The following is a 26,563-nucleotide window of genomic DNA, read 5'->3' as shown; positions in this document are numbered from 1 at the left end:
AGAGGGGGCACAGCTGCATTTTGTGGGAGATGCATTTCAGCATTTCAGGAGGCAGTTAAGTCTTCACAGGTTATCCAAGGACTATATGGATGATAACTCACAAGTGTTTACACCTCCAGAGAAAAGCCCTGTGTGATTACTGCTGTCTTCCAACTATGGAGACTGAGGCACACACTGGCAAGCAAATTGCTTTAGGAACTATTGGCAAACAGGATCAAGAAAGAACTAGCCTCTGCTGAACACTGCACGTGGTTGAGCCTGTGTCCCAGCTATCGGTATCAATCTGTCTAGGTCCCAGCTATATTCCCAGTACCTGGCGGAGTTCTTGGGACAAAGTAGATACCTCTGTTCGTTTTCTATTGTCACAGTAACAAATTACCACAAGTTTGGCAGCTTAAAACACTCTCTTACAGTTCTGTAAATCCAAGGTTCAGATATATCGTGGCTTAGGGAGAGGCCTCCTCTTAGAGTCTCACAGACTGAAGTCAAGGTGTCAGCAGCAATGTGTTCCTTTTGGGAAACTTAGGGGAAGGACCCACTTCCAAGTTCATTCAGGTTGTTGATTGAATTCATTTCCTTGTGATTTTAAGACTGAGGTCCTTGTTTGTTTGCTGGATGTAAACTGAGGGCTAATTCAACCTTCAGGAGGCCACTTGGTTCCTGGCCTCCTTCATCTTGAAAGTCAGCAGTGGTGGATACAGTCCCTCTCATGCTTTGACTCTCCCTTGTTCTTCTTCTTTTCTGCTGTGTTTCTCTCTGACTCTTCTCCCTTCCTCTTACGGGTCCATGTGATTATACTGGGCCAATCAGGAAAATCTCCCTATTTTAAAGTTATCTGCAAAGTAACTTTGCCATGTAATGTTAAAATATTCACAGGTTCTGGGGGCTAGGGTGAATGGAAATCTTTGGAGAACCATTGTTCTGCATACCACCACACTCAATCAATATTTTTTAATAAATGAAAAAAAGATGTATTTATTAGTGTTGGAAGAATAAAAATGTTATGAATTTTTGGTTGCTTAATGTGAAACAGAGTTGATTTTTGTTTGTTTTGTTTGAGACAGAGTCTTTCTGTGTCACCCAGGCTGGAGTGCAGTGGCGTCTCAGCTCACTGCAACCTCTGTCTCCTGGATTCAAGTGATTTTCCTGCGTCAGCCTACCCAGTAGCTGGGACTACAGGTGTGTGCCACCACACCTGGCTAATATTTGTATTTTTAGTTTGGGTGAGGTTTCACCGTGTTGGCTAGGCTGGTCTCAAATGCCTGACCTCAAGTGATTCCCCCATCTCGGCCTCCCAAAGTGTTGGGATTACAGGCGTGAGCCACTGCACCCGGCTGATTTTTGGTACCTTTTTTTTTTTTTTTTAAGAAAATTACTTAAATTGAGTAATATTTATGCTAAGATATCCAACTGATTTATAACAGCATATGATAAAGTTATGAGTTTTTTTTTTTTTTTTTTTTTGTATTGTCAGCCAAGCTGAGGAAAGACTTGCAGTGGAAAGACAAGTAGTTGATTGGTGAGAGACTGCTGAGTTTGATGACAGATTAGGAGAGCAGGACCGTATAAATAGGTTAGGGAAGAAGAGAGGATTAGTGAGCCAACCTTCCTGCAGGTTATAGAGCCTTTTATGTGTTCCTACCTTACATATGCTAAGATCCGAGAGATGGATAGTTCATCCCAGTTAACATAAATGAAGAGTTCTCTTTCAGTTCTTGTCATTTTTTTGACAACCTGGGAACCATCTTGTATGGCTCACTTGCCTAAGTCAAGCATTCTGTCACTCTTCCATTCAGACGTTTTGCTTTCTATCAGTTGTGAAGACTACAGTTACCTGGCACTGCATCCTTTTTCCCTCTTCCTTTTGCCATCCTGTGTTCTGAATTGTCAGGTCCACCTAAACAGAAGGCCTAAACTTGATTGTTACTTGGTAACTTAAGACTATAAGATTATTGTTCCTAAACCATTGCTATTTCTAATACCAAGATGTACCAGTTTAATCAAAGACTTAATTTTCTAGGCCCAGACAGCTGACATAATGGATGTAGGTTTATTTTTTCTTTGAAATGAGTGCATGAGTGCCTTAAGATAGAGTACATAGTCAAAAAATATGAATACTATGGCAAGTTTTAGGGATTCTTGCAGTCTTCCTGAGCACAGTGGTGGAGAAAAGAGGAAAATCCCTGGTTACATTGCACACATCAAGTCAGGCAACCTGGCCTAGGGCAACATAAGCCTAGAGAAAGGAGTCTTGTTCTCTGGTTTGCTCTCTGCATGTTGTGCCTTTTTGTGATCTTTTTCCTTTAGAGAGTCTCCTTATTGTGAAGCAGCTGTTAAAAGTATGCCTTATTCTATTTCTTTTTCTTGGTTTTCTTAATTACTTAATTATAAAACATTTCTAACATAAATATAATGAGAGAAAATAGCACACGATCTTCCATCTTCCCATCACACAGATGCTATAAGTACCTCTTTTAAAGGAGCTCCTTATCTGTTCCACCTCTTCCTTTTTTGTCTAAAGTATTTAAATGCAAAATCGAGACACTGTCATTTTGTTCCTACATACTTTGCCTCTCTTAAACATATGGACATCTTTTACATAGCCGCAGTGCCATCATATGCAACAAAATAAATAATATTGATGTAATCTAACACACAGTTCATTTTACAGTTTCTTTGATTTCCTGAAAATTGTCTTTTTGTAATTCATTTGTTGGAAATAGGACCCAAACAAGCACCGTAAGCTGCGTTTAGTTGTTAGGAATCTCAAGTATCTTTTACCGTAGTTTATAATTTTTTTGTGCCGTTGGTGCATTTGGCACACTGGGGATCCTATGAATCCTCTTTCTGAATACTATTTTTAAGGCTTAAAAGAAAATACATAAGATAAAACCAATTGTATTTAAAGTAAAATCATCAAGATATTTTTAGTAAACACATTTATGACATGATTTGTGCTTCTTTACTAATGCATTATGTAACATGATCTGGTGGCAAATTTGATAAATACCAGATTTTAGAAGTCTAATGAGCATGTGTAATTTTGGGATATCTTTATTCTAATATGTTATGAAAAAACCTGATTTTTGTTGGTGGCAAAGTTGTAACCATTTGTAATAATAATACTGTGGTTTATCTGCATTCCTGAAGAAAGTCTTAATTTCATTTAGAGATTAATGAAAATAAAATTGTAAATTTTTTTCCCATTACCTTTCTTCTGAATTCTATCCACAATTCCATGCTCTAAAGGGACAGTACATATTAAGAAAGGTCTTGGCTACAAGTCTTCTCAGTGGCTTTTTCTACATTTTTCAACAACTTGGCAAGTTCTTTACCTCTTAGCCTTTGTCCTTCCAGTTGTTTGTCTGGAACATTCTTCCTCTTGCTCTTAATAAGACGGATTCCTTCTCATAATTCAGATCTCACTTCATCAACCACTTTTTCAGGACCCTTTTTCTTCTAGTTATCTTGTTGTTCATTTGTTTTCTTTGATTATCTTTCCTTAAATATATGAATTCGAAGGTAGAAACTGTCTTTCTTGTCTTCCACTGTATCTCCAGTGCTGAGAACAGAGTATTTTGCATGTAAGTGTTGCTTGAAAAGTATTTTCAAATGAATCTGAATCCTATGTTATACATTATATTTTTAGTTATTTTCCATACTTTCATATGGGTGTAGAGTGGTAATTGTAATTCATTATTATTGTTAATGATGCTTTGTAATATATAGGCCCTCAGTGCCACTTGACAATCCTTTTATACATTGCTTGATGATTCTTTATTACATTGTTTGTGGAGAATCAGGTTCTTTATACAGTGTTTTCTTTCTCAGTAAATGGCACTGTCAGTGTTCAGGCCAGTGTTTTAGGTATCATCCTTGCCACTTACTCCCCTCTCATCTCTAGTATCCAGCCATCATGAAGGCCTGTAGACCTTACTTGCTGACATCTCTGGAATCCCTTCTCTCCATGTCATTACTACCCTTTCTCACTATAGAGAAAACTTGATTTGATACTGTAAAACATTTTCCTTTAAATGAAATGAAAATGCTTTAAACGAAAAGGGTGAGACTGTTTCGTTGAGTCAAGTTGTAATTCACTATTCCTTATCCAGGAATTTTTTGTTTTTTCTTTTAAATAAGTCTCGAGGGAGAGAGAGAATAATTTACAGTGAGATAGAAGGTATGAATGAGATCAAAAGATTGGCTAGAGGGATTAGCTTTAGCAAGGAAGAGACTCATTTATGGGCCTTTTAGCTGGCCAAGGGTTTTAGGGATTTTGGTATATAGTACATCGAGAAGCCATCGAAGCAGTGGTATGGCATGCCTAGCTTTGTGTTTTGAAAGTAACATTATTATGGCTATAATATTGGCAACAGATTATGTGGATATGAGGAAACTGGCTATAAAGGTATTGCAGTAGTTAAAAAATGAGTGATGCTGTTTTAAATAGGGGCAAGATGAAGTAGATGGATTCCAGTAGGGATCCAAGTAAGTCTTTGGATTAAATGGATATGGGCAATAGCAAGAGAAAGAAGTGGTAAAGGTGATTCCTGGTACTCCTATGTGCCAGTTGACTACGGTTAGCCATGCACTGAGATAGGGAATGCTGAAAAAGTACTAAATTTGGGATAATAGAAGATAACTTAGGTTTTAGTTTATATTAAGTGTACATGACTTACAGACATACAGATAGAGTTGGCACTCCATATCCGTGGGTTCCACACCCGTAGATTTAACCAACTGCCGATCCAAAGTACTAAAAACAAAAAAAACAAACCCAGAACGCCTGTGCTGAACATGTACAGACTTTTGTGTGTGTTATTTTTTTCTTAAACAATACAGCATAACTATTTACATAGCATTTAGATTGTATTAGGTATCATAAGTAATCTAGTGATTACTTAAAGTATGCGGGAGGTTGTGCATATTTTATATGCAAACAGTATGCCATTTTATATAAGGGACTTGAGCATCTGTGGATTTTGGTGTCTGTGGAGAGTCCTGGAGCCAATTCCCCACAGATACTGAGGTATAATTGTACTCTAAATTAGAGGTTTTGCTTATTACCTTTGATTAAAACTTTACTTTTGTAAAAATCAAGTTTACTTGTCTTTTTTTTGCTCAGTTATTAGCTTTCTCTCTGAAGTATATAGGAGTCATTCTCTTCCCTCTCTTGCATGAATCTGTTAGGAAGAAGATTGTAGTTATTTTTTTTTTCATTAACCTTGTCAGAAGACAAACAGATCCCTGATAAGGGAATACAATTTTAAACACATTTTTAAAACAAATTTTAAATGTTAAGCAAATGTGAAACAGTGGGCTAGTTTTCTTTGTTCATTAATTTCTAGGCTCAGACAACATTTTGCATTGTATCAGGCCCAGGCAGTCAGTTTTGTGGTTACTTTTGGGGCTGTGTTGCCCTCCCCTCATGGTGGTGTGACCCTAGGAACGTAGGCCCCTAAACCTGTTTCCCTGATCTTTTCCCAGTAATAAGGCATTTATTGCAACATAGCATCAACTCCATTATGTTGTATACACAAGAACTGTTTTGCTTTTTTGAGACTTGGTTGTGGATACTGATTATGAACAGACAAAAAATCTTCAGCATGTCCTCTTTAGGAGAAGTTGTTCTTGGATCCATTTGCCAAGGATTTGTTCAGGTGGCATAGCAGACAGAGGACATTGTCTTACAGAGCATTAAAGAATCATCATAGGAGCAGCAAACAATTTTATTAGTGTAAAATTTGGTGGTAGTGGGTTTTCTATCCCATTTTAATATTTAATACACATCATCTGCCTTCTGGGAGTAATGTCTAAATGATACATTGAAATTCTTGGAGATGCCTTAGAAATGTCTGTCAACAGGAATTTTTTTTCTACTTTTTAAGGCTATGTTAATCTCATAACGAAATTTCCTAGTTAAACAGTAAAAAATGGAAAATTTATCTAAATAGTCTGGATGAACTGGTTTTACCTTCTCATGACAAAATGGTAGGTGACCAAACAGGAGGATGGGTAAATGCAGTTCTACTTTTATCTACTAAAAATTAGCAATTGTGCTTTAAAAAGAAGCAAATTTTATAGTTTCTAAGTGCCACCTGCCTGCTGTTTACAGTTGTGCCTCAGGGCCCAAAGAAGCAAGAGATAAGCAGTAATGTGTATGTTTTACAATGGCTCTTGTCACCGTTAAACAACAACTGAAAAGAAGGGAAAATAATTGGGGGATCAGATATACTCTCTTTTCTCTTGTCTTTATTGCTCGTAATATCAGGTGCCCCTCCAGTGTGTGAAAATGGTGTGAAGCCTGGAGGCCTGGCAAAGGATGAAGAACAGAGAATGGGAATATAAAGGGACAGACCATTTTTGCTCAGCTCTAGACTTTTTTTTTTAATCAGCTGTCATATGTGAAATAATATCAGAACAGTGTAATGATTAAGAACATGATCCTTGAAATGGAAATCTGCTGCTTTACTAGCTGTGTGATCTTAGGTATTTAACCTCTTACACGAGTCCTTCCTGTCTCTTAGTGTTGTTCCTAAGGGTTGTATGAGATCATGTATGTAAAGTGCTTTAACACAGTACGAAGCATACTGCTTGTACAATCAGTAAATAGTTTCTACTGCTGTTATTGGTATTATTTTTGTAGAATTTGCTGGAAATAGCATATTAATAAAATTACAGTTGAGATTATATGTGATTATGCTGTATACAAAGAGGCGTGAGGAGAAATCTCAATTATTTGGTTGAATTAGAATTTCAGCACTTATATACTTGATCAAAATAAACAAGTATTCTAAGTATTGAAAGTTTTGATGTTTTCATCTTCTGAAGTACCTATTAACACTTTGAACATAAAGATTAGTTATTTCTGTACCCTTTGACCAAAAGCAAAGCTGTCATTTAAAATTCTATTTTTATGTATATAAAAATCACATAGTATCGGGATGAAGAAGACACAGTTAACAAGTGGTGAGATGTTTATATACATTATCAACTTATTTTACTTAAGAAAACGACTTCAATATTGTTGCGGAAAAGTCAAAAGTAACTTAGTAGAATATTTATTTTAAAGTAAGGATTTTCAACAGTACAAAGTCACTTTACTATTTGGTCCATTCCCCTTTGAGGACTCACAGTGTTTGATATTGATTACTATCATTTTTCAAGATAGTGTTAGGAATATAGAAATTTACATAGATTTTATAAATTTTATAGATTTTAAATTGAAACTTGAGATAGGAAGAATTTAGGTGTCTATTACCTGTTTTTCATGAGTCATTTTTAAAAAAACTTTTTCCAGATGGAAATTACTATCTTTTAAAGATCCTGCACTGTAGTCATAATTTGGACAAACAGAACTTGAGTTGTCTTTCTATATACACACCTGTGTATGCACACACACACACTTTTTTTTAAACTTTTGAAGCATAAATCAGAAAGCATTATTCTACACTGAGGGAAGGATTCTTTTTGTCTTCTGTCAAACATACTGATCTGATTTGGTATTATCCCCTTATGTGTAACTTTTATTAAGTAATTCTGGTATTTCTGTAGTCATATAGAATAAATTAAGTGAAAAACAGACTTGATCCAAGAGCTGGGGTGTGTTACATAGATCAGCTTTCAGAATCACTTGATTTAGAGTAGAACACTTAGGCTACTGATTTGAAATGGAGATGAGTACTTAAACAGTTTTAGTGTTTTCAAGTTTCACAAACGTTACAATTCTCTTCTGGTGATTTATCCCTTAATAATAGAATAAGAGGTAAAAATGATTGTTATTAGATTTAAGAAACATTCTGACTAAATTAAGATTGACAAATTTACATGTATGGAATAAAAACACTATTTTAGTAGGTTGGTATTTCTTGATTTTAAAATTCATGATGGAGTCAAACAAAATTACCGTGAAAATACTTGTATCATAACACTCAGTAAAGTTTTTTGTTTTCTTTTATTTTAAAAAACTTGATAAAAGTGCATTGTATACATTGTTCATCCTAGAATTGTGTTTGTCAGACATTTGTAGTTTTCCCCATCCCTCCCAAAAAGATTTTTAATTGGTGATTCAGAATATTTGTCATCTACCAAATTAAAAACTGCAGGTTTGTAAACTTGGCACTCCAAGAAAGAAATAGGTGCCATAAAATGATTAAGTATTGGCATGTGTACATCCTTTGTCAGGAAATAAACTTCCCATATGTTGCATTTTGGCAGACATGCATCTTAAAAATGTATTGAATGAAACTGCACCTGCACTCTTTATCTTTTTCAACAGTACATCCTATTTGTGCCTTTAAGTGATTACTTTTGCTTTGATTATCTTTACAGATATATTCAAAGTTAGATATACATGAAATTAAATGGTGGTGCTGTTTAAGAATGCAGTAATTGGTCTAATCAAATAACTCATTGAAATAGGAGTTTGGTTCTTAACACCAATGAGGAAACAAAACTTGTCTATTTTGAAACATTTAATAACTATAAAAATTTGAGCCTGAGACACATTAGTTTTTCACATTTTACCACGTCATGTCAAAATAATTTTCCCCCATATATTAATAAAAGAAAGTATTAATAAAAGAAATTTAAAAGAATATCTCAGTTATTTTTAAAAAGTAAATACTTTCGTGAGAACTGCATTGATGAAACATCTGAACTTTATAATGTGTTTGTGGAATAACTCAACTAAATCTTATTGCATTTAGAACCCTAAAATAGTCAGGTCAAAAAATTTATCCTTTGCACAATTACAAAGTTTCCTTAAAATTGATAGTGATGTTTTATTTACATTTAATTATATATTAAAATGAAAAGCTTAATCTAAAATGAAGGATCTTTTGACTGTCATTTCTTGATTTAAAGTTTATGTGGAAAACATATGCAGATACATTTTATTGGCCCCTAACAGAAGACTTGAACCATTGATTTATGCATGCTTGTTATTGCATGTTAATACACAGGATCTCCTTATAACAGTTTTTTAAATAGATTCTTTTGGGAAACCTTTTTTGTTATATAATGTTATAGTTTTAAGAATTAACTTCTTCAGAAATTAAAAAAATACTTCTTGAATTTCTTTATGTGATGAGTTTTAACTAAAACTTGTCCTACAGATGTAATCAGTTCTAACTATACATGCTTTTAGCAATATTTACAAATTGCACATTTGAAAAAAAATTGTCTTTTCTAATGTAGTTTACGGTGGCGATACCTGCCTGCCTTTTCTTTTGCTGCGTTGGCACAGGCATTGTGCTTATTTTGTTGTAAATGGTTCCAGTATTTTATCAGTTCACTAGGCTGGAACTGATGAGAGGTAATTAGGTGGCTGTATTTACAGCTTGAATAAGAGACTCGCCAGTGATTGAACACAAACTCATTGGGAGGGGGTACAGGATCAATTCTCAACTTGGCAAGACAGATCCCTACATATACATCTTCCAAGTGCAAACGGCGGATACCTAAAGAAACTTTAAAAATCTTTTCTGCCAGATCTCCAGAAAAAACATAACCAGTTCCAGAACAGAAGACAGGATAACGCTCACTTGGGTAGAGGTCTGGTGGCATGTACCACTTGCTATCTTTGTTTCGATTGGGTGCATATCCTCGCATTAGGTAACCAGTGAAATAGTTATGTCTAGGAGGCAGATCTGGCTTCAGTAACTTATTGATTAAATATTCAGTGTTGACAAACATGTCACTGTCAGTTTTCATAACATATGGAATATGTGGACAGTATGTTGCAACCCATTTCATGCCCATTAGTGTTTTGATGGTCAAATTATAGTACGTATCTAAGTATTCCTGTTGAATTATATCATGATATTGTCTGCTTTCTTCCAGTATTGCACGTTGAAGGTAGCCATTTAGCTTAATACTTAAGCCCAACAAAAATATTCTTGTGATTTGAATACCAGGTGCTAGACTTTCATTGCCCCAAGTTTGCCGAATAGCTCTTCTAGCTTCTATTTGTCCAGGCTCTGCAGCTATTAGTAGTATTAAAAAAGGACTTTTCTCTTGGCATTTTTCAGGCTCATTAATAATATATTTGAAATGGTAAGAATTTGGATGTCCAGTACCTTTTTCATTGTAAATACTTCCATTGGCACTAAGTGTATTCTCCAGGCCTGTAACTCCTTGTGGTGACAGGTCTGTGTTATTAGAGTTAGTTGCTGTATGAGGCCTCAGGGTTTGAGGGACTGTTTCTTTCCAAATGTTCCGAAGGGAGCTGTGGTTTGTCTCACTTTTTGTTGACCGAAATCCTCGGAAAGTGTATGTCACAGGGTTTTCTTTGAATCCAGCTCTGCCTGGCAGCCAGTCGTGATGATTGAAAAACAAAAACATAGCAAAAAGAAACACTAGAGAAAGTATTCCGATAAGATGAGTGCGGAAGAGAGACCTCTTGGCATTCCAGGTCATCTTTGCAAAGCAGCAGTGTCTTCTCCTCCACTGAAGCATGTTGTAAATACCCGGTAGTGGTATATGAGAGATTGGTGACCAAAAATGTTTTCTTCTCCTTAATACTATTCTTTGGCAATCATTTTCTAATTCAGTCACATTGTCTCTCTTGTAGTCATTCTATAAAAATGAAGCACACACAAACAAACAAACAAACAAAAAAAAATGAAGCACAAAAGTTTACAGAACTGCCTGAAAGGGACTTTGGATACTAATATGATCAGGGCAAATAGGAATGTCTTAAGCTGTGAAAATATAACCCAGGAACGAAGCTTATAATTTATTTCCCCTTGGCAACATAACATCACTGAGAACAAGATGAATTTATTTAAAAATATACCTTTGTAGCACAGTGAACATTTTAAAGAGATGAGGTGATGGATTCATTTCATTGTCTTGGTACACTGGTCATTTGTACTTTTGACCCAAGTTAAAGATTTAAAAGTTGCATGTATTCGAGAAAAATGTTGCTAGATTTCTGAGAAAGGTTGTGTAAAAAGGCCTTAAGAGCAGATGGAAAATTTATTGGCATTAATTAAAATTGATTTGACATACTATTGGTGGTATGGTGCACAGTCAGAGGCCTTTTTTGTAAAATGGTCATGTATCAGTTGTGGGACAGACGGTGTGCAAGGTTGATTATGGCAGAGTTCTGTTAGTCACAGTACACTGCTTGGCATGTTTCCATTGGCCCCTACTGTGTTGAGAAAGTCAGTGAGAAGATGCACCTGCCAAAATTAATTTTCAGGGTCTAGTAACTTCAGTGTAGGATTTTTAGACAGTAATAAATGATTAACACTTTCAAAAATTTCAACTTTTCATTGTAAATATGAAGTATTCATGATATAATTGTTCTTAGACTTAAGATTAATTTTAAAATATAGCATGTGATTATCTTTGATTATCTATGGCTTTGGCAGAACACTGTTACATATCTTGGTTGAGTCTCCATGTTAGAATTAAAAGAGCTACTTTGAAACCAACTGTTTAAAATTCTGAATTTCACACAATATATTTTTAAGTATCCTTGAGTTGTGCTTTATTCTAAATTTACATGCAGAGAATTTGTTAAACTTTTAGAACTTGTCATTAGCAAAGTTAGAGCCCTATATTTTAAAAAGGTTATGAGATGGCAATATGTGAGGTTCATGATGCCATATATTAAGAACTGGTTATGTTATCTTGCAACAAGGTTTTCAGTACATAGCACAGATTTGTTCACATTTGTTCTTAGTGTTTTTGTTGTTGTTTTTAGTTTTTGGGGACCAGTATGTCGAGGGAGTAGAGGTGGGCAAAGAGCTGTAGTTTGAATTCCATTAAAACAGGAAAAAACTTTTTGGCAAGAAGGAGTGATGAATATGTAATTTTAATTTTTCCAACTTTTTATTATGAAAATTACTTCCTTAAGCAAAAGAAATCAATTAAAAAGTTTTAATATAGGAGCATTTATTTGAAATTACAGTGTATGCATAAATACATGTATGTATTTAGCCTGTGATATTGAGAGAGTCATGGTTAATATTAAATTTGTTTAACCTTGGCATAAATTTAATTACTTCTAGGAAATAGAATTTACATGGAAATCTTCATATAATTGAATAGTTATAAAGTAAAATCCACATACATAACGTTAAGTACTTTGAAAATACTGATTGAAAGTGTTAGACGTAAATGAATGAAAGTACTATTATAGTAGCAGCCACTAGGAGGAGCAAGTAGGTGGGAATTTGAACAAATATCTAAGGTCCAACCGTGTAGGCACCAGCGTTTGAAATTTCTAGTTTCTGAGATTACAGAGTACTTTTAGAAGTTATAATATTTCTAAAATGTAAAAAAATTAAGCATTTTGAAAGATGTAAACGATTTTTTTAAGTTTGGAATTTTAAAATCAAATCATCTAGTATGCTATTTGTTAGAATTTATTTACATGAATTTAAACTCAGCATTACTGTAATGAAAACCAAGGCTATTCACTGTACCAACAAAACATAGTTCTGCTGTAAACTAAGCTGAAAATAATACAGCTGAGCATTCTGATTTAGAAACTCAGTGTTTTCCTTCTTGTGCTTGTAAATAGCTGGCCATTCTTTTAGACCAGGGAACTATTTTTAAGCTTTTATTTCCAAATGACATATTTGGTAAATAATAGTGACTCTCCGCTCCACTTCATAAAGATACCAGTAGATATAAGGGTAATGTATGTAAATTTAAAAGAAATGAAAGTTGCTTTTAAAATTTATTTGATAATCTGTTCTAAGTGTTACAAAGATAAATTAAGTGTATCTGTTTTCTGCTGATATAATAACACTTGGAATCTGGTTGAAGTCCAATCATACAGATTTTTTTTTAAAGTGTAAATTTGATGGTGTAAGAAGGAGTAAACAATAAGGTCAGATGTTTGGATGTTTGAGTTAAAGGACTGAGTAAATGAATGATGGAAAATAATCATAATTTATGTTGCTTTTATAAGAACAATATACCTGAAGATGTCTCCAAAGTATTTTAGTATTACAGAAAACAGCAAATTATTACATATTGTAATGTAGCATAAATACATAGTTTTGGTCCTAATATGATTTTGTAACAGCGTGTGATAGAGATGCATCTTAATTTAGACTTCATGGTATTTGTATGTTTTAGATATTAAGCTGTTGAGATATTAAATCCATATATAACTATAAATCTCCCATTGATAAATGAAGTGTATGTGTCTAGCCTTTAAAAAATTCCTTATTAAAAGTTTCTCAGGTCTTATAAATTTTTTTGTTAAAAAGAATACAAAATTAAAATAACCATGCCTCCTTTTTATTAAATGATAAAATTATTCTCCAGTTATTGCCTGTTGTATTTTAATTCTTAAAAAGAGAGAGCAAAACAAGAAAGTTCAATAGTATGCAAAATAGTTCTGCATTTTTACATTTTTAGAAGAGAAATAGCTTTGGTTTATCTCTTTTTTGATGTCTTTACATTGATGTGTATTTATAACTTGTGGATGAAGTTCATGGGGAGAATGTTACTGTAAAATGCTGTTCAGTACACACTTAGTTTTTATCATTTGGCTTTTAAAAGTGTTGATATCTAGCCTATTGGTGATGGTTTAATAGAAAAACTTACACTTTCATTTTGAGATGTATAGTTTATAAAACTGCTTAATTGGTGACTTCAATATTGAGAGATAAGATACCAAGAGGGACTTGAAATTTTTATAACCATATTTTTTAGTACTATTTATTATTAGTCTTTATTAGAATAAAAATTCATGGTTGAGAGTGATGTTGAGGTGTAATAGAGTCTGGTAAACTTGTTTAATCTTCATTTTGGAATGCAGTACTTACATATTTTTTTAAAATGTTTTCCTTTTGTGATTATTAGATAATTACTGAGTTATGGTGTGAAATTGAGGAAAAATCAGAATCTTTGATAGATTTGTAAAATTTTAGAAATATCTTTAAGTTCTTGAGCCCTGAGTTGCTATTCTATGATTGTTGCTAAAATAGTTTATTTGATTTATCTGTGCCCTGCACACACATATAGTGGCGGTAGTTCATTACTGCATATTAATATAGCCTGGAAGCATAGTAGCTACATTTATATTTAATTTTTTGTCCTTGTATTGCCATTTGTGGATATTTTTGTATCAAAGTATTTCCATATTATGTTTTTGAATTTCACTTCTAAAATGATAATCAGAGACACCGTTAAATTTGATCATTTGGAATCAGTCTTTTACATAAAATATAAGCTATTTAAAATAGTTAATTTTTAAAGCCACTATTGATGGCTATTCATGGGCACTATAATAACACAAGGCTCTATTGTGGGGTTATGCATAAACTCACACTACCTTATGTGATCTTATGTTAATGCTTTCCTTTTAGTATCTTCTTGTAGCATGGTAATACTTAAAATTTGTTGATACTGTCTTTGGTTGTGTTCATTATCTTCATTTAGGGAGATGTTGGAGGGAAGATTTTGTTACTAAAAGCTGTTACATATTAAGGTTTTGTTTTAAAAGGACTTTGAAAAAAAAAACTCTTAAGGTTTTCCTTGCTATTTAATGAAATTTCACTGCATTGTCTCTTTTGATAGCCATTTTTAAGAGAGCATTTAATTTACTAGATAAGGATTCAGTATGACCTAATTTGATAGAATATTGCTGTGTTTTTTGTAAAGGGCTACAGATTTTTTTTTTAAGTTTAATTTCTTAAGGAATCCTTTAAACACATCTTCTTCTTATTTGCCTTTTCCCTCTGATGTCTATAACCCAAAATTACCCCAAGCTACATATTTAGCTGCATAAAGCAGTGACAGCTTGTCTTCTAAACAATGACAAATTTTAAAATCAGATATTAAGAAACCTTTTCATAGTTTCAAGGGCAGTGAACTGTATGAACTTGCTTATTAGGTATTAGTGCCTCCAGGGCTATAAAAAGGTAACACATTTAAATGACTATCATATACAAGATATTGACATACCTTCCTTGGTCAGGCCATTTGTGTGAAGAGGATTATGCCCACTGAAAATACTTTTGGCACGCCATCACTTCAGCAAAGAAGATGCTATCGAACATGCGCACATCCCCCAACAGTCTGCCTCCTGCGATTGCTTTTCACAGCATCCAAAGTGTCCATCTGTCTGCTTGTCTTCAAGTTACCCTCCTTGTTCATATGGGTCCTAGTCTTCTGAAATTTTCCCTTTCTTTCATTTTCTCTCTTTCGTTAAACAAAAGAGCTGTAGTTGCCCGTTCTGCTTGTAGCACTGTTGACTCTTCCCGACAGTTGATGCATTGAAGCTTTTTACATCTGCTATTTTCCTGGCTGGACAATGCAGTGCTGTGTTCTCGTCTCAGTATCCATATTTCTACTAATAACACTGAGCTGCAATGTAAAGCAGCCAGAGCTAAAATGTAGTGCTTCAGTTGTATTGGAAAAGAATAGGATTTACCTCTCTTCTTTCGTTGTTGCCTGGCAGCTGCAGGAAGGATTTTGAGCAGTTTTAATGGGGTTTTAGTTTATAATATGAAATCCACGGTTCCTCAGCTGCTGCACAGGCAGGCAGCAGTTTAAATGTGGGCTTGACAGATGCTCTCTCTGACAGAGCAGAATTTAACGTCACTGCTTGGCTGAATCCCACGTGATTGTTTGAATTCATTTTGACTAAAAACCTAAGGTAGGGAGAAGCTTAGAGATTTTGCTTTTATGTGATAAATTATATATGTTGAATGCAAGTGTAGTGATGAGTGAATAATTTGAAAATATGATGATTATGAAATGAATGGTTATGATTTTATTTTTTCCAGCTTACTTCCTTTTTTAAACTTTATTCTTAAGTACAGGCTAAGTGTTTTCTGTGTTAGATGTTGGTTTTCATGTTTTTTACATGCTTTTATAGGGTGTAAGCAGTATAAGCTTTTGTGTGTAAGTTGGTGTAATTTAACCCCTTCAGTGCATTCTCTTCTTGAAGCTTTTTTTCTCTGCTTTCAAATTGCTCTTGATTTTACTAATATGTAGTTAAGACCTATGGTTTCTATTGAAACCATATATCTTTGTAACTTAGATCTCCTCTCCCCCGACCCCCCCCCGTTTTCTGGGGTTTGTATAAATAAGCTGTCATGGATTACTTTACTAATGCATGATGTGATACAGCCTATTTCTTTTTTGCTGTTAACGTGGTTTTTGGTGTTCTTGATGGCAGAAAACTTTATGTTAAACCACTTTTTAATGTTGTCATTTACTTTTTATTTATTTTTCCTTCCCTTTAAAATTACATGTATCGTAGAATTCAGTAAAATGATGTAATAGATATAGCACACTTGTACAGGATCTGGGGGGTAATGAGATTTTACTAATTATGTTTACTTATTCTAATGTTTCAGAAAGATTTAATAACTTGGCCATGAAGCAGATTTTATTAGCACTACATACTCACTGAGATTTTTCTAATATGGTTAGTTTCTGGGGCTGGCACCTTGCTTCTTTTCTTATTGCAGAGCAGTAGGGAAGGTTTTTTTAAATTTTTTGTTGTGGTAAATAGCCTTTATTATGAGTTTTTCCTCTGAGACTCTAGGGACAGTAATTCAATCCCAGAAAGTTATAGTTTTGGAGCTTAAGCTAAAGGTTAACAGTTATATACATATTCTTCATCTCATCTGCCTCCACCATTAATATCTGCTATTTCAAATGAATATGAATTTATATTCTCTGATATTAAAAACATTTTTGTCCGCATATTTTTGAGCTTTGCTGATGAATTGTGCTTTGTAGTTTTAAGAACCCTCACTGTATTAGAAATGTTAGAAGGATCGTTAAAGAAAAAAAAAAGAATTTTATAAATTGGAAACCTAAAGCCTAAACTGAACTTTGACTTTTCCTAGTTAAGTTTGAAGGCGAGGACTAAAACCCAACTTCCTTGTAGTCTGTATCCACCCATACTACAATTCTCACTCACTACCGTTTTGTTTTTAAAATTAGTTTACTAGTTAACAGAGTAATGCTTAAGAACTTACTTAAAATAACATTTTCCAGAAGTACAGGTGCATTTTTGTAGATCAGTATTTATCAATGATTCTTTACATAGGATTTGACTATGAAGCTAGCCACAATGACCATTTATGGAGTATTTACTCAAAATCAGATTGTGTGCTAAGCTTACTTGAGCTGTTATGCAAATGGCTCTTTTCTAATCGTTTTATTATTGTAATATCCACTTAAAAGATGCGGAACCATTGCCTGGAGTTGTAAAATAATTAGTCCAAATGTCAGATAAATACTGATAAGAATAGAGGCCAAGCTGGGAATTGAAGCAAGATTATCTAAATTCTTATCCTCTGTTTTTTTTTTTTTTAATCTATCTAGTACTGTCATTATTCTCTGTTCTTAAACTTTTTATTACATGGCACTGCTAGAGAAATTGTGGGATTTTTTTTTTTCCGAACACTGGCACAGCATACCCAGGAATCATTAATAGAATAATAAATGAATGTTTATATTTTCACTTTTTCAACAGGTACATATTGATTAACTACTGTGTACCAACACGCGCATTTAGGCATAGCTTATTAAGTATAGGGGATACAAAGTTGATTTAGAGACATTCCCTACCCCTTTCTCCAGGAAAGGACTAAATAATAATTATTCTTTTGCCAGTTCTTTTGATTGGATTTTTTTAATGTCTCCCTGGATTATAGATTTTGATTATTAAGAGAGTTATATGGGTAACCTACTCATTAGTGGGTCCCTCCAGTATTGGGTTGAGTCCCTGAATTTCCAGTGGGACCCCCCCCCCAACCCGAACTGCTTGTTATGGGACAAGTATTTAAACAGCAAGAAACTTCCAAATATTACTAACAAAAGGTGCCTGTGTACTTAACTGGAATTTACTTCATACTTTAAAGTACAGCCGCAACCTCTTTCTTTCTGTCTTTTTTTCTTTTTTGAGACAGAGTTTCGCTGTATTGCCCAGGCTGGGGTACAGTGGCACGATCTTGTCTCACTGCAACCTCTGCCTCCCAGGTTCAAGAGATTCTCGTGCTTCAACCTGCCGAGTACCTGGGATTACAGGCGTGTGCCACCACACCTGGCTAATAGTTGTATTTTTACTAGAAGCGAGGTTTTACTATGTTGCCCAGGCCGGTCTCAAACTCCTGACCTCAGGTGATCCACCTGCCTTGGCCTCCCAAAGTGCTAGGATTACAGACGTGAGCCACAGTGCCCGGCCAACCTGTTTGTTAATTTTAAGTTAAGCTAGTTAAGAACTCTACGTAAAGTTCGGGAAAACAGGGCAGATGTGAGATAAAAGTCCGTTTAGTAACTTTTTCTAGCAACCTACGTGTTTCCAGTCAAGAGAAACTGTAAAAATCTTATGACAGGAGAGCTTGTAGAAGTTCTTCCTTTAGTCTAGTTTCTTTTAACATTTGAATTCTATGGTTAAACTAACTCAGTAAATGTGACAGGTTTCTTTTTCAGATTCAGCAAACTGGCAGCTATTTTGTTAAGTTTTATAGTTATAAATGGCTTGTAATTGTCACTTGCCTAAGTCTATTTTTAATCTTACAACACATCCGTGATGGAAAAATAGGTGGCCATTACTATGTGCATCATGGCCAGAGCTGTCCAGGCTGGTTTTAGCATTTTCCTGGGCATGTCTAGTATAGACTTCAAGGAGTCAGAATTTAAAGACAGGAATTGTAATGCCTCCTAATTCTCAGTTTTTACTGGGTGTAGAAATAATTATTTTTGTATTCATGTAGTTAATGATTTTGAATATGTTGAATCAGATGTAAATCTGCTGTTCAAGTGGCTATTAAATAGTAACTCATGGAGTTACATCATCTATTTATCTATGTATGTACATTCAACGATATGTCCTTGGTAAAAAGATTAAAAGAGAAAGGTAGGGGGAGAGCACTTCAACCAGGGTGGATGATTTTCATCTAATGGGAATGAACAAAATCCTTGAGTAACATTACAAGGGAGACATGAATCTGGTCTTCTTATGTTGGTCTCCTTTCCTGTTTGTGCTTTATTATGAGTGGTTGGTCCCTGAATTCAAGGAATTAATTTCAGCTAGGGCTTACCAGAAGTACCAGCTATTTTTTCCTATGTTGGACAAAAATCTTAATGTTTTAGATCAGGTATAATTTCCACCATGCCACTCTGAAAACTGTCACTTGACACAATTATTTAGAGACCAATTTTAGTTTTATTAAGATGACTAGACGATTTTGCATAATGTTTGCTTGGAGTTTATTTCTCTTGACTGTTTTTATTTATAATCAGATGCAGTCTTTTTCGTTACATAAAAGATTTGGACAAATGGCTTGTTTTTGGTTATTTAATGTTAGTATAGGTAGTTTCCCCTTTTTGAAGAGAAGTAAAATGTTTATTAAAAGCTTGTAATTTTCCTCTAAAGTCAGTGGATGATTTATGAACCAACTTTACTTTCCTTGAACTCACAAAACAAGAATTAGCCTGATTGCAAATAAGCAATCTCAGAATGACCACAAGTGTCAGTGTTTGCCTGCCTTATTTTTCTCCTTCAGTTTTCTTGTGCAGCAGATGCGCATGTTGTTTAAGAATTTCTTTTGACTTGAAAACAAAGCTAAATTTAAGTGTCTCATTCAGAACTAATTATAGATACCTTTATCTGTTTTAATTCATGCAAACTTTTAACAATGAGCATTTACAATCAGCAGTGATTTGGCAAATACTTTATTATGCTTGTGTATTCCTTGGTTTTTCTGAGGCACAGCTATTTCAGTCAGGAATAATACTCTTAGAGCTGTGGTTCTCAAGGGGGCAGTGGTAGGGGTAGTACTGCTTTCTAGGAGGTGTTCTAGAAGTTTGTGAGGATGTTTCTAGTTAACAGAATTATTTTTAAGGATATTTTAGGGCCAGGGTAGGTAGTAGTCCAGTAGTGTGTGGGACAGTCTTTGTAAACAACAAAGACTAGCTCTGTGTTCTGCAGGACTTCTGAGTGTTTCATTGGATATCTGTGTAGGTGAAACACTTTTTTATAATTAAGTAAATTTAAAACATTGTTGGAACATAAAGTATATTTTGTTCAGTTTTAACATGCACTGAATTATCTCTAGAAATGTAATTACAGTGTACAATGAGGGAAGCTTGTACCTTGCTTTGTTCTAAACTTGGCGAATGGTTCACCATTTCAAAAAATCAGATTATGTTCATGGCATTTGAGTCACCAATATACCAGTCTATGGGCGTTTGTAATTGTTATATTCACTGTGACTTTACGTGTAGGTATTAGCATCTGGTTAGTATATCTTCTGGTGTAATCATGTCTGAGACTTAATACTGAAATGCATATTTTTATCATAAATCTCTCTCTCTTTTTTGTTTTTTTTTTGTTTTTTGAGACGGTCTTGCTCTGTTGCCCAGGCTGGAGTGCAGTGGCGTGATCTTGGCTCACTGCAACTTCCACCTCCAGTTTCAAGTGATTCTCCTGCGTCAGCCACCCGAGTAGCTGGGATTACAGGCGTGTGCCACCACACCTGGCTAATTTTTGTATTTTTAGTAGAGTCGCGGTTTCATCATGTTGCAGGCTGGTCTCAAACTCCTAGCCTCAAGTCATCTGCCCACCTCGTTCTCCCAAAGTGCAGGGATTATAGGCCTGAGCCACTGCCCCTGGCCTTTATCATAAATCTCTTTAAAAATTTTATTTGTATTAGTGTATTAATTTTTAAAATATATATGTAGATTGGTTATATTACCTGTGCATTTCATTTCAGGTAGTTAGAAGGGTCATTGTAAAGTATTTCTTATATAAATACTTGTTCTATGTAAATTAAATATAAAAGGGATGTGTTGAATTTGATAGAACTCTGACATCCACTGGGTCAGCACCTTTGAATAAATTATTTCAGGCAGCTTACTCTCTACTCTGCAAACCCAGCATATTCTTGATATTTAAAATTATTAACACTATTAATTTATTTAAAGTATAACAATTTGTAAATTCAAGTATATGTAAAATATTGAAACTTAAAATTCTACTAAAACTTTGCAAAGTAGCATAGTTACCCAAATATAAATTATTAGTATCAGAAAGTATTTATTTTAATGGCTGTAGTAGATACGAATAGAAAGCAAGTGTTGGGAGCCAAGCATGGTAGCTCATGCCTGTAATTCCAGCACTTTGGGAGGCCGAGATGGGCAGATCACCTGAGATTGGGAGTTCAAGACCAGCCTGGCTGACATAGCAAAACCCCCCTCTACTAAAAATACAAAAATTAGCCAGACGTGGTGGTACATGCCTGTAATCCCAGCTACCTGGGAGGCTGAGGCACAAGAATCACTTGGACCTGGGAGGCAGAAATTGCAGTGAGCCAAGATCGCGCCACTGCACTCCAGCCTGGGCGACAGAGTGAGACACTATCTCATAAAAGACAAAACAAGAAAGCAAGTGTTGGAAGTAAGTAAATAGAATTTTTTCCGAAAGGGCTTTTCTGAAGAAAGAAGGGAACATTGAACATACTCGATTCATGTAGCCATCTTCAGTATGATTGGTTATGGCCCGATTAGAAATAGGGACTTCAGTGTAAAGGAACTTTGCAAAGTGCCAAGGTCTGACCCACAGAACCAGGCTGCGCGATGGATAAATAACATACCAAGACACTGATATTCAGTGAAAGAGCAGGGGGCCACTCACAGAAGGAGTTGTGGCAGCCGTGTGCCAACTACCTGGCCTTGCCAGCATTTATTCAGCACAGATTTAATGACAAAAAGCATTGAGTCAGCACACCTGTGGTTAATTAATCTGGTCGCCCTCCGCTGGAGAGAGCAGTCCTATGAATGAACAAAGGCCAGTCTTAGGACCACATGTGTAAACAAGCTCTTTAGATAAACTCCCTTACATTCCTTTTTACTTACTCTAAGCTATTAACTCAAGGTAAGAGAATTAGGCTGCTTTCAGCCATAACCCTATCCAGAGGCTTTTGCAAAACCTTCTGGCCTTCCAAGGTTTGCATTTTTCCTATAATTTTATAATTTCTCCCACCACCCTGACCAAACCCCTACAGCAAAGCAGACAAGAGACATGCAAAGGTTATAGGATTACAGATCAAGAGATAATGTTTGACTTTTAGGGTTTGATTCTGTGCCCTGCCCCCAACTTCTTAGGCTGTATAAGGGGTTTGCTAACCTTTGGCAAATACATTAGGCATTTTTTATATGCAAGCTACAGGGGGTTGTGAGATGCATTAGGTTCCTTTCTTTGAAGAAATTGATAGCCTTGATGGATACATAGATCATTATAAAGATAGCAAAATAATTGGAAATAAGTGTTATTTAAATTTTGTCTTTCATATATAAACTCTTATGAAATTCATATGGTGTCACTCATTTTCACTGTGTTTTGATACTTTTGTGTTCCCAATTGAACTTGGTTTGTATTATATTGTTATTCTTTTAATTTCTCATGCATGTCCTATATTTTCACTCATTTTAAATAAGATGTGGTCTCAGAAAATAGAATTGCTGAGTTTTAGTGAGCCAAAAAAAGAAAAATGTAGTATTTCCGTTTATATCCACCATTTATCCTTAATTATTTGCTAATGAACATATTGTTTCTTTTTCACAGATTTTCTCTCACCTTTGAGTTTTATATACCATTTTCTAACTTTTCACAGAATTTATTACTATCTCCAGAACTTACAATGTTCCAGAACATTTCAGCTGTCTTACTTGTAGAGTGTGTGTGTGTGTGTGTGTGTGTGTGTGTGTGTTTGTGTATGTGTGTTGTGGGGCAGTGATGGGTTTCAGGTAGTTAAGTATACATACAGATTTGTTTCAGTGTAGCTTCCTCAGTCAGTTTATTGAATCTTACTAAATGTTTTCTTTTAAAGCTTGTAAATTGTTACTTATCTTTCTACCTGTATGCCAGTAACTATAATTCTGTGTTTCCCAAAACAGCTAAACTAACAACTGATTACAAACATACCCTGTGATAGAAGGAACTAGGCAGGATAATATGTTTTAATTTACATGGAACAAAAGAAGAGCAAATTTATATGGTATACCATTCTTCTACCTTTGAAGAAACCCATTTTGGATTATGTCTTCAAACTTAATCAGTTAATTGCACATTCAAGGTTGCACTACAGTGGCATTATTTTTAGTGAAAAGGTATTATTTACATTAGAAAAATGAAATTTCAGAGCAGAATTGGACCTTTGAGGTCATCTAAAAATTTATTTTTCTCGCTTTATAGGTGAAGTAACTAAGACCCTGAGAGGCAGTGATTTTCTCAAAGTTCCTCACTTTGTGGCAAGTCAAAGCTGGAACATAGCTCTTAAGACTTACAAATCAACTTTTTTCACTCTGATTAACACTTCCGGTTACTTGGTATATTCTTTTAGTTCGTGGACCCATATGTTACACAAATGATTATGTGTACCGTCTACCTTATCCACGTTTCTCTGCCACTGTAAAAATAATTCTGCCAGTTTTAAATGAACATAGTGGTTTTATTAAACCTCAGAGAGACATATGACAGAATCATTCACCTGTGCCCTAAGATAGGAGATCATTATAGACTTTGATATTAAAGGAGAGCAATACACATGCTTTGGATTTTTGCTAATTGCAGTTCTGTGATAAAACATTTCAACTACGTTCACATGGATGTCATTTTTAAATCAGTAGATAAGTAAATGAAAAAAGTTTTTCTAATATGCAAGAGTACCGCTTTTAAAGATTTTGTGATTTGTATCACCTTTTCTCTCTTGATTCCAATTTGAATTGCTGTATTAGTCTGGGTTTTCTAGAGAAACAGAGCCAATAGAATCTGTTTCTATATCTGTTTATAATTTGTGAAATAAATCTCTATGTGTGTATATATATATATACACACACACATATATAGATTTAGTATATTAGTTATTAGTGTTTATTTTACTGGTGGTTTAACATACAAAACGTATGCACACCTATGTATATATGGAGATTGTTACAATGAATTGACTCACACAGATATGGAGCCTAAGAAGTCTCAGGATCTGTGTCAGCCAGCTGAGAATGCATTCTCTTCTAACTCTGCCCTTTTGTAATATTCAGAATGAATTTGATGAGGCCTACTCACATTAGGAATGGGCATCTGCTTTACTCAATCTTCCTGTTCAAACGTTAATCTCATCCAGAAACACTGTCACAAACCCACACAGAATTTTTTTTTTGTCCAGCCTATTTCGTTTAGCGTAATGTTTTCAAGGTTCATTTGTGTTGTAGCATGTATTACAATTCCATTCCTTTGGAAGGCTAAATGACATCCCATTGTATATATATATAATTTATCTGTTCATGTGTTGATGTTCATTTGAGTTATTCCTACTTTTTGCCTATTGTGAAGAATGCTGCTGTGAACTTGGTTGTAAAAATATCTGTTTAAGTCTGTGATTTCAAATATTTTTGGATATATATACTCAAACAGAATTGTTGGATCATATGTTAATTCTTTGTTTAATTTTTGGAGTACCATCATACACTTTTCACAATAGCTGTGCCATTTTGTGTTCCTGCCAGTCATGTATAAGAATTCCAATTTCCCCATATTCTCATTTATACTTGTTATTTTCTTATTTTGTTACTGGATTTTGATAATAACCATTCAAATGTATTTGAAGTGATGTCTCATGGTATTTGATTTGCTTTTCCCTAACGATTAGTGATGTCTGGTGTATTTTCATGCACTTAATAGCCATCTGTATCTCTGGAGAAATACCTATTCAAATCCTTTGCCCATATGTAAATTGGCTGGTTAGTGTTTTGTCCTTGTTGAGTTGGAGTTCTTTATATAGTGTGGATATTAATTTCTTATATGCGTGACTTGCAAATATTTTTTCCCTTTCTGTAGGTTGCCTTTTCACTGTGTTGATGTCCTTTGCACAAAAGTTTTAAATTTTGATGGAATCCAGTTTGTTTCTTTTTCCGTTGCCTGTACTTTTGGTTTCATATCCAAGACATCTGTGCTAAATTCAGTTTCATGAAGCTTTTCCTCTGTTTTCTTCTAAGAGTTCTATAGTTTTCACTCTTGAGTTTAGTCTTTTGATCCTTTTTGAGTTAAATTTGTACATAGTTTTAAAGTAATGGTCCAACTTCGTCCTTTTGTGTGTGGCTATCCAGTTTCCCCAGCACCATTTGTTGAAAAGGCTGTCCTTTCCTTATTGAATGGTCTGTACACCCTTGTCAAAAATTAGTTGACCATATATGTGTGAGGTTATTTCTGGATGTTCTGTTCCATTAATCTGTATGTCTGTCTTTATGCCTCTTCTGTTTACTGTTGCTTTGCAGTAAGTTTTGAAATCTGGAAGTTTGAGTCCTCCAACTTTGATCTTTTTCACGATGAGTTTGGCTAAGTATTTGAGGTCACGTGAGATTCCATGTAACTTTTAGGATGAGTTTTTCTATTTCTGCAAAAATGTTGAGTTTTGATAGGGATTGTGTTGTGCTTCTGATAGTATAGAAATCTTAATATTTTTCTAGTCCGTGAACACAAATGTCTTTCCATTTATTTGTGTCTTTAATTCTTTTAGCAATATTTTATAGTTTCAGTGTACAAGTCTTTTGTTTCCTTGGTTGAGTTTATTCCTGAGTATTTCATTCTTTTTAATGCTATAGTAAGTGGAATTGTTTTCTTAATTTACTTTTTGGACTGTATTGTTAGTATATAGAAACACAACTAATTTTCGTGTGTTAATTTTGTATTCTGCAACTTTGCAGAACTTGTTTATTATTAATTAACTTTTTTGGTGTCATTTCTAGGTTATTTAACATACAAATCTTGTCATCTGCAAACATAATTTTACCTCTTCCTTTCCAATTTGAATGCCTTCTGTTTTTCTTGCCTAATTTCTCTGGCTGGAACTTTCAGTATTATGTTGAATAGAAGTGATGAAAGTGGGCATCCTTGTCTTGTTCCTGATCTTAGGGACAAAGCTTTGTCGCCATTGAGTATGATGTTAGCTGTGGGTTTTTCATATGTATCTTTATTATGTGGAGGACATTTCCTTCCATTCCTAGTTGAATTTTTAAATGTTTTAATGAAAGAGTATTAATTTTTGTCTTTTTTTCTACATCATTTGAGATTACTATGAGGGTTTTTCACCTTTATCTGTTAATGTGGTGTATTATTAAATATTAATACATTGATTTTTCATACGTTGAACCACCTTTGCATTCCAAGAATAAATCCCATTAGGTCATGGTATATAATACTTTTAATTTGCTGCTGAATTCAGTTTGCTAGGTCGTGACTTATCCTTATATAAAGAGTGTTAAAAGAAAATTGTTTAACAGTTATTAGTCCCACTTTTTTTGGGGCAGTGAGCTGAAAATACACAGACAGAAACACATATGCATATTGCAAGTAACTAAATACATATGTAATTGTATTAATAATTTTTTCATTTCATGTATTATCGATCTCCTTCATTAGATTGCAAGCACCATGTGGGTAGGGACCTCGTGCTCTTGTTTATATTTCTGCATTTCTGTTTTCTTATTTGGCACTTAACTATGCTTTCAGTAAGTGTATGTAGAGGCCGGGTGCAGTGGCTCATGCCTTTAATCCCAGCACTTTGGGAGGCCG

The 26,563-nt window shown here is 34.5% G+C and overlaps 2 protein-coding genes across 3 annotated transcripts in view; one reads left to right on the top strand and one right to left on the bottom strand.

Moving 5' to 3' along the window:
* The window catches only part of CDC73 (cell division cycle 73), a 132,345-nt gene that overhangs the window by 48,302 nt on the left and 57,480 nt on the right, over positions 1 to 26,563 (top strand). The gene's annotated exons all lie outside the window — the stretch shown is intronic.
* B3GALT2 (beta-1,3-galactosyltransferase 2) lies at positions 7,596 to 15,535 on the bottom strand. The gene is made up of 2 exons (XM_032136244.2): positions 14,935 to 15,535; positions 7,596 to 10,578 (listed from the first exon to the last, which is right to left on the bottom strand). Exon 2 carries the CDS (start codon positions 10,456 to 10,458, stop codon positions 9,190 to 9,192), a length of 1,269 nt encoding a protein of 422 aa, XP_031992135.1. The 5' UTR covers positions 10,459 to 10,578; positions 14,935 to 15,535; the 3' UTR covers positions 7,596 to 9,189.

Source organism: Hylobates moloch, unplaced genomic scaffold (assembly GCF_009828535.3).
Source record: "Hylobates moloch isolate HMO894 unplaced genomic scaffold, HMol_V3 SCAFFOLD_18, whole genome shotgun sequence".
NCBI lineage: Eukaryota > Metazoa > Chordata > Mammalia > Primates > Hylobatidae > Hylobates > Hylobates moloch.
This window is presented reverse-complemented; position numbering and strand designations above follow the sequence as displayed.